This window comes from Mytilus galloprovincialis, chromosome 11 (assembly GCF_965363235.1).
Source record: "Mytilus galloprovincialis chromosome 11, xbMytGall1.hap1.1, whole genome shotgun sequence".
NCBI lineage: Eukaryota > Metazoa > Mollusca > Bivalvia > Mytilida > Mytilidae > Mytilus > Mytilus galloprovincialis.
In genome coordinates, this window is record NC_134848.1 from 43,265,394 (window position 1) to 43,280,663 (window position 15,270).

General features: G+C 31.1%; 1 protein-coding gene across 23 annotated transcripts in view; it reads right to left on the bottom strand.

The window, feature by feature from the left end:
• Positions 1-5,467: 5,467 nt before the first annotated feature.
• Positions 5,468-15,270, bottom strand: part of LOC143052212 (inositol hexakisphosphate and diphosphoinositol-pentakisphosphate kinase 2-like) — a 79,739-nt gene continuing 69,936 nt past the window's right edge. For 11 of the 23 annotated variants that reach the window (XM_076225184.1, XM_076225182.1, XM_076225188.1 and 8 more), the window contains 3 exons: positions 13,730-13,795; positions 9,544-9,705; positions 5,469-8,782 (listed from right to left, as the gene is read on the bottom strand). In XM_076225184.1, coding sequence (XP_076081299.1) covers positions 8,349-8,782; positions 9,544-9,705; positions 13,730-13,795 — 662 coding nt within the window. In that variant the 3' untranslated portion in view covers positions 5,469-8,348. Of the gene's footprint in view, positions 8,783-9,543; positions 9,706-13,729; positions 13,796-15,270 lie in introns of all 23 variants that reach the window. The other 12 variants (XM_076225196.1, XM_076225194.1, XM_076225199.1 and 9 more) reach the window with 5 other exon arrangements.

Sequence of the window (15,270 nt, forward strand, 5' to 3'; positions counted from 1 at the left end):
CTTTACCTTAATTTTATTTTATATTTTACATATTTTAATTTTATATATTACAAGTATTAATCATACATAACGCTTGTCATTTGTTTATTTATTTCAGTAATTTTTTCAACCGGCTATGCAATGTTCTTAATTATGCTTAAATCAGATTTTTTCTGTATTTATAGTAATAATACACAAACCTAGTCATTTGTTTTACAAGTAAATAATTATTTACGTCAGGAATTCATTTTTTTCGCCACCATGCAATGTTCATCATTACACTTAAATCAGGGGTTTGCAGCATTTGAAGATGATATTATGTAATTATATATTGTTTACTATTTGTCATTTATATAACATAAGCCTTCAAAAAATATTTTCAATATTATACTCAAAATATCTATCATAGATACAGCAAGATGTGGTGTGAGCCTTGGCTCACACCGAACAAAAAGCTATAAAGGGCCCCACAATCACTAGTGAAAAACCATTCAAACGGTCTCATGTTGTTATTTCATTGTAAAGAAATAGACGAAGTGTTTAAAGTCTATATTAAGATTTGTTGGTTGATTTTCAGATAACAACAAGTATTTTTCTTATAATCTATGGTATTCTCATATTTACATTGTGCAATAAAACATTATCAAAAAGGTATGTGTACCATTTGGTTGTCAAATTATATAGTTTCTTTTTATTGATAAGAACAATATCAATAAATATGTACGTGTAGTGTGCGCATGTTTGTGTTTCATTGTATAATGGTTACTATTAGGTTGTGCCTACAAAATCATATCATCTAATAAATAGATGAGACATATGGAATAAATGAATACATAAAATGATAGACGGCATACGAATATCACTTTTAAGATTTAATATAATAGTTAATAATAGATGCATTTTTACAAATACTGATTGTAAATTAAATGCATTGTGAAAATTGATTTTCACTAAACGAAACTCTTTGCTTTGTTTTTATATTATAATCTAGGTTTTATATAAACTGTATTGGCAGTAACTGTCAGTAGTGTTAATGTTCCAGACCGTATGAGTATTTGGACCGTACGCGTACGGTCTGGACCGTATGCGTACTTTTTCAAAATACTCATACGGTCGGACCGTACGCGTACGGTCTGACTAATATTTAAAAGTTGGTCAAGTTTATTAGATACAAATGCATATAACAGATCAACATAACTTAACTATCAAATTAATATAACTTAAAAAGTGCAATTGTAATTGAAACAAAAACTTTATATTTTAACTATTTTTCAATTCACGCTAATTAAATATGTTAATCTCTTGTATTAAGCATGGCGATCAGTAATACATTAATTGCATTATGAATTGAAGATATTGGAAGTAAACATAAAGTGTTTTAGAATATTTAGCAACTTTGCCAAAAAATGCAAATGCCGCAAAAGAACATGACCGAACTGCATACATGAAAATGCTAAAAATAATACGTTACTTGAATTGTGTCACCTTGGGCGAGCGTACCAAAATAGGATTCAGATATACAATTACACAAATACCTAATTTCAATTGTTCGTTTGTTCATTTTATCTATTTAATTGTAATAAATTATCAATAACAATTTGTAAAACTAAAAGTAAAGATTGTTTCAATGATACCCATATGATCAAATAACATATATGGTCAGCTCGTACTGGACCGTACGCGTACGGTCCAAATACTCATATGGTCTGGAACATTAATAAAAAATAGTCAAACGAAGTCATGATATTTACCTTTTTATAAAGGTCAAAATATGTTCAATCAACTAAATATGTGTTAAATATAATGTATAAGTATACATTGTAGGTGATTCAATTTAAAAATGCAGATGGGTTACCATACTGCAAATTATGTTTCCATTATCAAGCTGTATATGCTCAATTATGTGTGCACAACCGTGGAAGATCTATTTAGAAAATATATTAAAAAATAGATGCCAAATATATCACTAAAACTTTTCTCTTTTACGTCACTTATATAAATATCATACAAGAGCATTGACTTGTTATGAGAATTGATAATGTACACAGTGAATAAATTGTATATACGCGTAAAAAATGTATTAAACAACATCAACATATCTTTTCAGAAGAAATACGATACGTCTTCTCAGGAATTAAAAGAACATTTATAAGGAGTCTCGAAAAATAAAAACAATTATGTATTTTGTTTATTTCGACAAACATCTGAATGATGCAAACTCTACTAAGTTAGTAATTCATCATGAATAGATTTGCTGTGAAATATATTTACCATTATTTTTCGTTATCTTTAAAATAAAATATGTTAAAGGCAAACTTGTTATAATTTGTTCGCTTATTGGTTGAGCGTAATAGAATATCAATTTCAAAGATGGCGACGGATTTGTCAAATTGACGTTGGCTATTTATTTTAGGTATTTTTGACATATAGCTCTTCAACGGTTTCGGTACTTATACATCCTCGGATTTCAAATGTTTGGCTTTGAGCGTTCCTGATGAAGGTAAATCCAGAAAGCGTTTCGGACGCATGAAATTATTAAACGTGTTGTTTTCAATTTTTTAACACAATCCTGTTTCCTTTCCCCCTATTGAGAAACGATAAGACTTTTCACTGTATATGTACACTTATATAAGCAACACAACCGATTGGTGTCACATGCGGGGCAGGGTTTGCCTACCCTTCTAACGAACATGGAATCGACCCCTGTTTTTGTGTGGTTTGTGTTGCTCAGTCTATAGTTGTATACGTTGTGCTTTGAGTATTGTTTTGAGTAATGTTGTTTGTCTGTTCGTCATTTTTTTTGTCATGGCACTGTCAGTTAATTTATTTTCGATTCATGAGCTGAAATGTCCCTTTGATATCGTTTGCTTATTATTTTTTTTTTTAAAGAAAGCTGACAAGTTCTGTTTGTAGTAGAATATCGCACGTAAGAAAGTCTTGTGCCGTAATACAATAAAAACTATATACAAGTGGAATGGTTACTCCAATATTTTAGAGGTTTGACACAACGGCCTTGAAGGCCTTTGGAATGTCCAGTTGATGTGCAACCCACTCCCTTTTACTGGTAGCCTGTATTAAATACGAGTGTGTGGTGCTAGGTATGATTTTAGATGGATATTTTTCGCCTTTCTTCAAAGTTGACGAACATAGTCAGTGGCGGATCCAGAAATTTTCATAAGTGGGGGCCCACTGACTGACCTAAGAGGGGGCCCGCTCCATTCACGCTTCAGTGATTCCCTATAAAAGCAACCAAATGTTTTCCCAAAAAGGGGGGGCCGGCCACCCTCCCCTAAATCCGCCTCTGATAGTATTATCGATTTTATAAAACATGACGACTCTGGTTTTCTTTCTTTTTTGTATTGTTTTCAACACGTGTTTATATATTATTACTGTTAAACTAGCAGTTTGGTGTGTACTTATTTGTCACGTATCTTACAGCCCTTCTTTTGTTCTTTTTTTTAGGCCGGGTCAAAAACAGTTGAAGCAAATACTAGTCCAATGTAAACCTTGGTTGCTACTTTTGATCATGGATTTCTTATTTGTTCCTCGAAATTTCATTTGTTTTATTCACTTTGTCAGATCGTCCTAGTTTTTTATGTCTTGTCGTCATCTGCAAATATGCGAACTGAACCATTAGTCTTCAAGTCATTGATAATAACGGGGGGAAAGGTTTGGCCCAACTACTGAGTCCTGGGATACTACTAGTCTACAGATACTGGTGTTGAATTGCACCTTTTTAATACGAGTTTGTGTTCTTCATCTCAGCCAGATCTTTATCAAAGTATGTGAATATGTTGCCCTTAAGTCTGTAAGACTAGTAATATGTTTACATGTAACATGTTTTACCTTATAGAAGGCTTTGGAAAAGTCAATTATCAGAACATTTGTGAGTTGTCCCATGTTCATGTTTGCTAGATCATATACGAATTTCTTTCCGGAAGCCATGTTATAACTTAAAATCCAAATATGTATTTTTCATCTCGGATTTTTTTGTTTGTTATATAATTCTTTATTCCTTACAGTAGATCAGTCAGCAATTTTTCGTACCCAAATTTAGTTTGCATTTGAGATTTTAAATCTATACATGCGAGACGTATATTTTTAGTGTTGTAGGCTATATGTATCTTCGAAACCGTCAGTTTGCCATCTTATAGGGTGGTAGGAGTCTTGTTTGTTCCTAAATGGTAGTATGCGTGTCAAACTTTGTAAAAACTATATCATGATCCGATATCATCGAGAGGAAATCTACCCTATGAACTAGACATGGTGCATTTGTAAGAGTGATATCTAACGTTAATTTCTGCAAGTAATTGTATAAGATGATGGTTGCCGATTAGATTTGTTAAAGGATTGATGTGGGGTGCATATTAAGTCAATTCTTTATACATTGTTATACTGTGGTTCTTCCATTCCCATCATGGTAAACATTATCCCCGTCAATAAGTAAGTTTGAATTGGGATGTAACTTAGTGCGATTGGTGATTCCAAACATCTTACGCCTAATTCTTTGGTAGATGTCTTTTAACATATATGCATACAGATTCTAATCTGATACTAAAGTTCATTTAGAAATTACGTGAACCTACTCTAATGACTTTTTGTTGAGTCTTTTCAATAACTGGTGTAGTTTTCTGGGAAAATATCCGAGCTTTTAACATTCAAGTCTAGTCACGTTTCAGTGTATGTTATTATGTGTGGTTGTATGCCCTCTATTACTTTTTCTAATCAATATAGTTTGAGTTTAATAGACCCACAGTTTGCATTTAGAATATGTAGGGTGTGTTTTCCTTTGTGATTGTTTTCTTATGGATGTAGATAAGTGAAATTGTTTCTTACAAGAAGTAGAATCTGCTTCTGAGCAGTTTGATAGGCAGCTAACACTTTTACAGAGCGCTGTTGTTACCACATTACTATATCGCTATGTCACTATAGTTAGAAACATTACAAATCAAGCATTGCCAGTTTAGATATAAGAATATGTGGTATGAGTGCCATTGAGACAACTCTCCATCCAAATCACAATTTGTAAAAGTTAACCATTATAGGTCCAAGTACAGTCTTCAACCTGAATGAATCCTTGGCTCACAACAAACAGCAAGCTATAAAGGAACCCAAAAGTGACTAGTGTTAAACCATTCAAGCAGGGAAATCAACAATATAATCCATATGAAAAAAAGAAACGAGAAACATTTATAAAACCACATCAACAGACCACAATAACTGAACATCAGATTCCTTACTAAGGATAGTTGCAAACAAATGCAGCGTGTTTAAACGTTTTAATAGGTACCAACCTTCACCCTTATCTGAAACAATATTGTAATATCACAACATTGAAAGACACACTATAAAATATCAATTGAAATGGCTTAATGTTGTTGTCTCTTTGATAAATTCACCATTTCCATTCTCAATTTTATAAATCTATCAAATACATATAAACACAAGTGAACATACACTGAACGGATATATTTGATCCATGATAAAATGTAAATACAATATCATTGGTGTGGATCATCTCACCCTTTTTATTGAAAACATAATACACATTGGATGCAGTAGGATAATACAAAATGTACTTAATATTGAAAATTGCTTATTAATCCAAAGTCATTGGACCACGAGCTAGGGGCAAGACCTCGAAATAGTTGTCAAACTGATATTCACTAACAGTAATGTAACTTTATCATGTTTATATCGCATGTCAATGATCTATCACATGTAGTTCCAATCAAACTAACGTGAACAACAACTTAACCATTGTTGTAGTAGGAACAGTCATTATGTAGGCTTTCTGAGACTATCATTGAAGGTCGGACAAAATCTGAAATAACATTTTCAGGGGGAATACACTCATATATTTATTAAACAATGTATCATGTTAAACATCATGAAACAGTCAAATAACAATCAGATTCAGTTTGCTTTTTACTAGAAAACAAACTGGTCACAAGATAAGGTCACTGCAACAAAAAATATTTCATATTTCATTCTGAATATTTCATGGTAACTCTATATACACAATCATTAATTGATGGGTATAATTTAATAATCAATAACAGTTATTCTTCAATGTAATACATATATAAAATAAAACACTGTGTGTCTGAATGGGCATAGTGTTTAAGTTTCCAATTTTGAATACAGAATGGAACAATTTCAATTCAACAGAAATATAGTTTTGCATTATAGGTATGACAGGTATCAAGCATTGATGTTTTAACTGCAATAAATTTACAATCTACTAGAAGTAAAAGATTATTAACATTTTCTAGATAAGGTAAACCCTTCTAAGTATGGAATTCTGATGTATTTTAGAGAGCACTTCCTAACACAGCCAAATGAATGATGATTGACAATAACAATACAAGGGATTGAGAAGTTGTATCTCTGTGATGAATATCACCTTCCTTTTTTTCATGAGTTTTGGTTATGCTGTTATCTGACAGCTGTACCTACCAGTACCTTGTTAATTGTATGTCAACAGAATTTCATAGTCATTTGGTTGAATTACATCTCTACATATAACTGAAAATATGCATTCCATACAAAACTTTTCTGTTGATACTGTGAAAGTACTTAAATTCGTGGGTATCAATGTTCGTGGTTTGAACAGTATTTACATGTTCGTGGGTTTTTAAATGCGTGGATTTTAGTTTTCTATAAAAAAAAATTGAAATTAAAGCCTTTAGAAACGAAGGTAACAAATATAAGTCTTGATTGAAGGAAATTGCAAAGTAAACATTGACCTGGTAGTGATAACACTAATTAACCCATGATAAAGTGATCACCATATTAAAGACCATCAAAGGTGTTAATTAGGCCATAAACATGGCACCTAAAAAAACAGTATTATAAACAAATACTATAAACGTATTTTGAATTGTCAAATAATTCTTATCAAAATCAAGTCCAGCATGAAATTATTATTTCCCATATGTATGTGAACTATGAGGATATAAAATGAACATTTTATCGTACTAGCATATCAATACCGGAAAGCTGACTTTCATCGATCAAAAATATTTTTATGAGAATTAAAAGATCAAAAGTTGTGTAGTTTAGGTTATTAAAGATTAAATAGGTATAATCGTGTGACTGCTATTAAAGTATTCTCAGTTTTGGCGTTATTCAATATATTCTCTAGTTCATATCAGTAGTCAAACCTACCGATGGGGATCTTTCCATGTCTTGATTTGGACAACGGTTGTTTTATTTCGTTGGACACTTAAATTTGTGGATAAATTCATCCACAAAAACCACGAAAATTGATACCCCACGAATAAAAGTACTTTCACAGTAATTTTCTTATGATATAATGGGAAGAAAATCTACTTAAATAATTCTACAAACATATACAATCTGTAATACCTTCTTTTTCTGATTTTAAGAAAATTAAATCCATAGTAAGCAGTAATGATGTATCTTAAATATGTTAATGAGATATTTGATATGAAAAACATTCACTGTCTTCAAAACAAGATGTATTTACTAATCGTCTAATACTTCTGTATGTAAATTGCTGTGTAGTAAGGCAGATAACCTGCAAATTCTTGGTTATAACTAAGATATATTTAAAAGACTTAACTCTGTCAAGGTATGAGTGATGAATATTGTTCCGTTCAATGTATTGCTGTTATTATTATTGACTGAATGTTATGAACTAACAGAACTCTGTATAAATTTCTATGTATGTGTAACTGGAATATTTGATTGAAAGAAATAATCAAAAATTATAAACTAGACAGTAACTTTCGTTGAAACAGACACCAAAAATAGTAAGCAGGGATTTGTAGCTTTTAAATGTACATACAAAGTTAACATGAAACAATAAAATGAATTATTTGTTAACAATCAAAAACTGATTTATACAATATTGAGAAACAGTTAAAAATATAGCTTACTACAAGTTCATCAGTATTACATTTGTAGAAATATATCTAATTGTGTCATATTCATGTAAACATAAAGGCTATTAAGTTCACATAGTGCTTGCCTTGAAATAAGTTTGATAGGGTAATCATGAATTTTCCAAGTATACACAATATTTAATAAATGCACAGTGATCCCTCTTTTATATTCAGTGTTTTATATGCAAGTGATTCAATATATATTAAGTACTCAGCAATTCTAAACATTCACAAACTTCTTTTATCCTGTCTTGCATTTTTTTTAAATAATACAACATAACATTTTTTTAAAATTTATAACAATTTATAGATAACAAGTTCCCATCAGACAAATAAAGATTTATCATAAAAAAGAGAGACAACTCTTGTTAAACAGAAATGCCTGACAACTTTTTACCAAATAAGGATTTAAAGAAAATGGCAGTGGCCCAGCAGTGTACATTTCTAACATCTCTGACATCAACTTTCCTTAGTTTTACTCTGTTTACTACCTTCATCCACCACACAATTTAACTCATTATTCGAATTCTTATTACTTGTTTTACCGTTGTAACTATTCAAACTTTTAGAACTTTTCTCAGCATCGCTATCCAGTCTCAGACTACCCATATCACTGCTGATACTTTCTGTTCGTTGACTTCGACTACTTGTATCTGTTTCGCTACATATACTATAAGATCTTTGATAATCGTAATCACTGGTAACACTCTCAGTAGTTTGACTTTCTGTTCTTTGTTTATCTATATCACCACTGGAGCTGTCCTTTCTCTGTATCTTCACTTTGTCTATATAATACTTCAGTTTGTTCATGATGTCTACGGGTGTGGAATTCGTTGTTGGTGATGATGGTCCTGCACTGGAATTACTAGAGGACGGCAAACTTGGTCCTACACCTGAAATTATAGGAAATAGAAGATAAACAGTCACCATAATAATCCAAATTATTGAGATCCACTAAATTCATATCATCTGTTTATTTTTAGCAGATTTTGAAGAAATTTAATTGCACATGAAATATCTTCTTAAAACTGATTTTCACTTAAAAAAAACCCTGCATGTGGCAGGAGTATTCAGTTCAAGTTCAGAAATACTAAGGCTTTTTTACCCCCAGGAATTGATTACCTTAGCTGTATTTGGCAAAACTTTTAGGAATTTTGCTACTCAATGCTATTCAACTTTGTTCTTTATTTGGCATTTTTAATTTTTTTGGATTCCAGCGTCACTGATGAGTCTTTTGTAGAAAAAAAGTGCTTCTGGCGTTTATATAAAATTTAATCCTGGTATCTATGATGAGTTTATTCAATCTTATTTGAGTACACTCACAAGATTAAAGTTCTCTCAGATCACCTGGCTTCCTCCACAAATTAAAACTGTTTGCCACATAGAGCTGATATTTGTGAAAGTGGCATTAAAACCACACAATCAACCAAAGACATATTCTTACAGTGGCGGATCCAGGGGGGGGGGGTTCCGGGGGTGCGCACCCCCCCTTTATTTTTGCCGATCAATGCATTTGTATCGGGACATATGTTTTGCACCCCCTGCACCCCCCCCCCCCCTTTGCCCTGGGTTAGCACCCCCCCTTTCGAAAATTCCTGCATCCGCCCCTGTGCCTGATCATATTAAAACTGCTTCAGTTATACAAATTTCTTACCTCTAAATGTCATTGAGCCTCCTGGAGATTCAATTGGAGTGGGATTCATGAATTTCTTCGTTGTTGCTCGTCTCAGGAAATCTGACAACTGTGCCATTGTCAAATTATGATGCAGTGTCTCTAACGCTCTGATAGACGGCACCATGTTAAAACCTTCAAAAGCTGAAAAATAAACAATCACTATGTTACAAATATAAAAAATATGTTAAAAAAACCTTTTATACCCTAACCTAAATTATATATAAGACTGTGATCACTTAAGTAAGTTCGCTTGTCATGTTTTGGAATGTTTGTCAGATTTTTTGGAATCCTCTGGTTTTATCCATTTAGATGCCTTAAAAAATTATGCCCATTGACCCTCATTTTACTTTTATAAATCTTTTACATGCATAATTAGAAGCCATCTGTAAAAGTCTTATAAAATCTTTGAGAACTTAAACTAGTCAATGATACAGCTATGAAAAATCAAGAGAGATTTCCCTGCCATATTTTCAGTGGCTAACATCTTGAAAACAAGCAAATTGACCTATACTTTATGTTTTCTCTTTTTGTTCCTTTATTAATTCTCTATCAATATATACTAGTGTATGAAAACCTTATTATTTTGAAACTGAGTAGCGAACTTCCTTAAAGCAGTATATAAAGAAGACTGAACAACAATTGAAGTTAAGTATATGCCACAAATAGTTGAGTTGTATCAGAAAGGTTGCCATTATAATTGGAATCGAAAATGAAAAGACAACATAGTAAAGAATGAAGAAAACTTTCTCTTCGAGTAAAGACGTATAAATACCAAGAGGTAAGTAAATTACTGTAAATTCAGAAATTATTGTGTGCATTTATTATTTCGATCTTTGAAAAATGAACAAAAGTGTGAGATTGGACTTCAACTTCATCCAAAACTACCTTGACCAAAAACTTCACAGACGAATGAATGAACAAAAGGACGCACAGACCAGAAAACATAATGGCCATAAATGGGGCATAATAATAGGGACTAATTATGATAATATTTATAACGTTCCATTTTGTCACAATAGGTTTTTAATCTCTGAATTTAAGACATGCTTTCATTTTTTAGATTGTGTAGTTTCAGATGGGGTCAAATTAACAACCAAATTAAATCAAAGTGCTTGTAAGCACTGAGGGTAAAGATTGCTTCAATTTATCAGTGGGAAGAAACATTAAATATTGCATTTTGTAAAGAATTGGTTGTAGTTGATTTAACAGAAATTCTAGACAAAAGAATATAACTGCAATTTTTAAAGATGGCTTTAAGAATGACATCATTATTTTTTTTTGAACAGTTATTAGATTCTTGCACCTTGCAAAAGTTGACAAGTATAACACCATTTGAGCCTTGCATATCTGAGCACATATTACATCCATAAATTTCTGGAAATGTTCATGGATAAGATGTATAGAATGTTAGGATCAATGCACTATATTTTGTGTATCAAAAAGGTAGTGATAAATCTTGAAAGATTTAGATATCAAGTCAGTCCCATAAGGTTTTTATTGCATTTCATGCAATCTGTACCTAAAAAACAGACTGAACATTTGGTCTCTTGTATAGAGTTGTCTCATTGGCAAACATACCACATCTTCTTTATATAACGCCAGCAATATATTATAACATAAAAAATATTTGTTGTTGAAACAGAGAATAAAAATCAACAATCTCAAGATCATACAAAAATGAAGCAAGGGCCTTAGAAAAAAAAAACTAAAGTCAAACTGTATGCAAGTTGTTGATGCATTATAAGTTATATATGTAGAGAACATTTAACATATTAACACAAGATACAGTAACACTAAGGAAAGGTTTCAAGGTTTTGACATGCAGGGTAAAAAATGTTTTGTATTTTGTATTTCATATAATTTTGTTTTTGTTTCAGCATTTCATTCTTTAAAAAAAGCAACTGTTTATGATTAGAGAAAGAAAAACTGTACATATAATACTATGACAATTTGAATTTTATAACAATCCTAATACCTGTATTTCATGAAATCAGTATCATATTTGTTTTTGCTTATTTCAAAATACAGTATGATAAACACATGCTAAAAACTATCATATTCAAAACATTAAAATCAGATCTGCAAGGAGGAAAAACAGTGGGAACAACAATAAAATACAGTCAAAAATAATAATTTCATAAAGCAATGACTCTTTTCTGCCTATATTTTTTTCTGACAATCAAAAGTATTCATCAAATTATAGATTGTGTCATTTCTTTCTTTCTTTCATAATGTGAAATTATTCTATGTTAGATTCCACAGTGCTGTAGTACCATTATCTATTCAACAATAAGTAATTAAAGGACAAAAAAGTGTATACATAATATGAGTTGAGTCGAATATAAATGGATGCAACTGTCATATAAGTGAGAGGTTTAGCGCTATAAAACCAGGTTTAATCCACAATTTTCTACATTTGAAAATGCCTGTACCAAGTCAGCAATATGAAAGTTCTTGTCCATGTGTTTTTGATTTGTTTTGTTATTTTGTCATTTGATTAGGGACTTTACGACTGAATTTTCCTCGGAGTTCAGTATTTTCGTGATTTTACTTTTTATGCAAATGAATATCAACACATCTATTAACTGTGTGTGGGTGAAAAATTTTGACGTAAAGACTCAAACTGTTTGAACATTGGAGTTGTTATGAGAATTCTACAAATTAGACTAGAAGTTATCTTTTATTTCATATTTGAATGTTCTAAGACCTATGAAAGTCTTATACATACAGGTATATTTATACATGTACTTGCATAATGTCCTTTTCTATTCGACAAAGCTCATGTGTAATAATTGTTTATTCAACAATTCATACAACATTTTGTATACACAATTTTGTCACTCTATTACCTTTCAAATCACAAAATAACTAAGCAAAGAGTCATTATAAGTCTCTTACAAAACTAACATTTTTGACTGTGTGTGAATAATTAATTTAAGCAGTAGTTGTATACTCACTAAGACAAAAAGCCATGCAGTGACACAAACTCCTGTAAATACATTTAAAACCGGGAAAGCAAGCAAACTTACACACACACAGCTTAAGAATGTGTTTCACAAGAACCATGCAGATATCAAGAAAAATTTGTTTGGATCTATGGGAGTATGTACAATGATAATTGGGAAAAGATTTTGATCTATCTGTCAGGTTGAATTTTTTATTGTGTCCAGTGTAAAATAGTTCATGCTATTGGGAATAAAGGGATTCTAACTCATCATTTCAACAAGCAGGTTTCTAGATCATGGCTTTATATTGGGTAGTGAAAAAAATATACACTTTAAAGGAGAAAACATATACCCATAATTTATTGATATATTTGTGGTAAGAATTCAAACTCTAATTTGGACTTCCTGAATGTTGAAAGTCTTTTTATTGCTAAATAATCTCAGACTGGTAAAATCAGCAACTTTAATGAAAACCTAATCAAAAATTTAAAATTGAAGTTTTTGTTCTTATTCTTCAATTTTTTTTACAATTACTCGTACTGAAATTGATTTGAAGAATGATCATCAAACAAAATAGACATAAAAACAAATATTGATACTTTATAGATACTTTAACATACAAAATAGTGTAGACTTTGAACGACCAGATAAACAGAAATCACAATAAATTACATCTTTATTGAAGACATTGGAGCAATTCACCATAAAACTTTGCAGGCCATGCCATACTCCTTATAGGAATCATTTCATGTTAGACATTATATGTAGTTTTAGTTTTCAAAATAGATTTAAATAGAAGTAGAGTTATTCCCCTTGACAGACAAGTTTTAGGCAATGTGTTTGATTTTCTAATTTGAACATGTGGTACACAAGTCTCCTAAAAGATTCTTTCTAAATTATAGTAATGGACTATATAAGTCTTAAACTAATGAAAATTGGTCAGTCAACCACTTTTCCTAAAGTTTAATGGTAAAATAACAAGCTCAATTTGTTATTGAAACTTTTGGAAGTTACCTTCAAAATGACAAAAGAAAAGATCTTTCGAACAGTTTCGAAACAGTTTAGCAATTTTTTGGCTGTTTGATGGAATTTCTGCCCTTTGCTCTTCAGATGCCAGTCAAGGGAAATAATTCTAACTCTAATAACTTAAATATAACCCTATCTAATGACAACATTGCTAATTTTATTTGATATCTGCATGAATTCTTAGTGATATATACCAGGACTAGTGATAAACGAGGCAGACTTGGCTCGAATCATTTCTCTCACAGTCTTGTCTTCTAATCCTGCAGCAAAACAAGACAAAAAACATTTCAAGACTTAGTTCCCTTTCCCTTTTCTTAAAAGTTATCTTCTTTTTCAAATTCTTTAAAGTTATCTACCTTTCAGAAATTCTTAAACTTTTCTCCTTTCGAATTTCTTCAAAGTTATCTCCCTTTCAGAAATTTTTTGAAGTTATCTCCCTTATTATTTTCCAAAGTGTTATTTCCCTTTCCCTAGTAACCAATCTATCAGATGTATGTCAGTTATTGTTTTCTTTCCCGTAATTTATTTGTGATGCATTACAAATTTAATTTCTGTAAACCAACATATATTTGTACCCAATTTAATTCACTTATTTTGCTATTTATAAATAGAAAAGAAAAGTTAATATAATGAGTTGGAAATATGTCTTTTAGATGAGTACACAATCAAAGTTAGAAAATCTTTAATGATAGCCTCTAAAAAAATGTATAAAATAGCTAAACGCAAGAAAAATATCTGCTAAAATAAGCTGATTTTCAGCGTCCATAAGATTTCCACCCACACAAATGTTTTCTGCTAAGATTAAACTTTACCACAGTTCGGGTGATTTGTAATTTCAATCTTTTCTCAGTGGCAGCTGGCAAATAGCCAGTTTGCTGTCCAAGGAAGTAATATTGCTGATTCTTAAATTGTACAATCAAAATTGACCATGGTTTTGAAAAAGATTTATAAATTTTGAAATTTTATTAATTGTAAAAATTTGAATGAACAGTAGTCAGTTGTATTTATTTTGCAGTTTGTAAAGACAAAATCATCCTGAAATGAAGTTAAATTTACAAATAAAGAATGAGTATTGACTAAAAAAACTGTTATACAATGAACCTTAATAAAACAAGAATGTGTCCGAAGTACAAGGATGCCCCACTCGCACTATCATTTTCCATGTTCAATGGACAATGAAATTGGGTAAAAAATTTAATTTGACATTTAAATTAGAAAGATCATACCATAGTAAACATGTGTACTAAGTTTCAAGTTAATTGGACTTCAACTTCATCAAAAACTGCCTTGACCAAAAACTTTAACCTGAAACTCCCACTTCCATTTTCTATATTCAGTGGGCCGTGAAATTGGTGACAAAAGTCTAACTTGGCTTTAAAATTAGAAAGATCATATCATAAGCAACAAGTGTTCTTAGTTTCAAGATGATTGGACTTCAACTTCAGCTTCATCATGTTCATCAAAAACTACCTTAACCAAAAACTTTGACCTGAAGCAGGACAGACGGACGAAAGTACGGAAGAACAGACAGACGGATGCACAGACCAGAAAACATAATGCCACTCTACTATCGTAGGTGGGGCATAAGAAAGCACACAATTAAAACATAAAAGTTTAGGAATTAATCAAAATCTTTTATAAAATTTGCATTTTAAAAACACTGATGACAAAGCAAAATTTTTGTGTTTAGAATTGAATTAATGTTTATTCATTATTTTTATGTTGAAAAACAAAT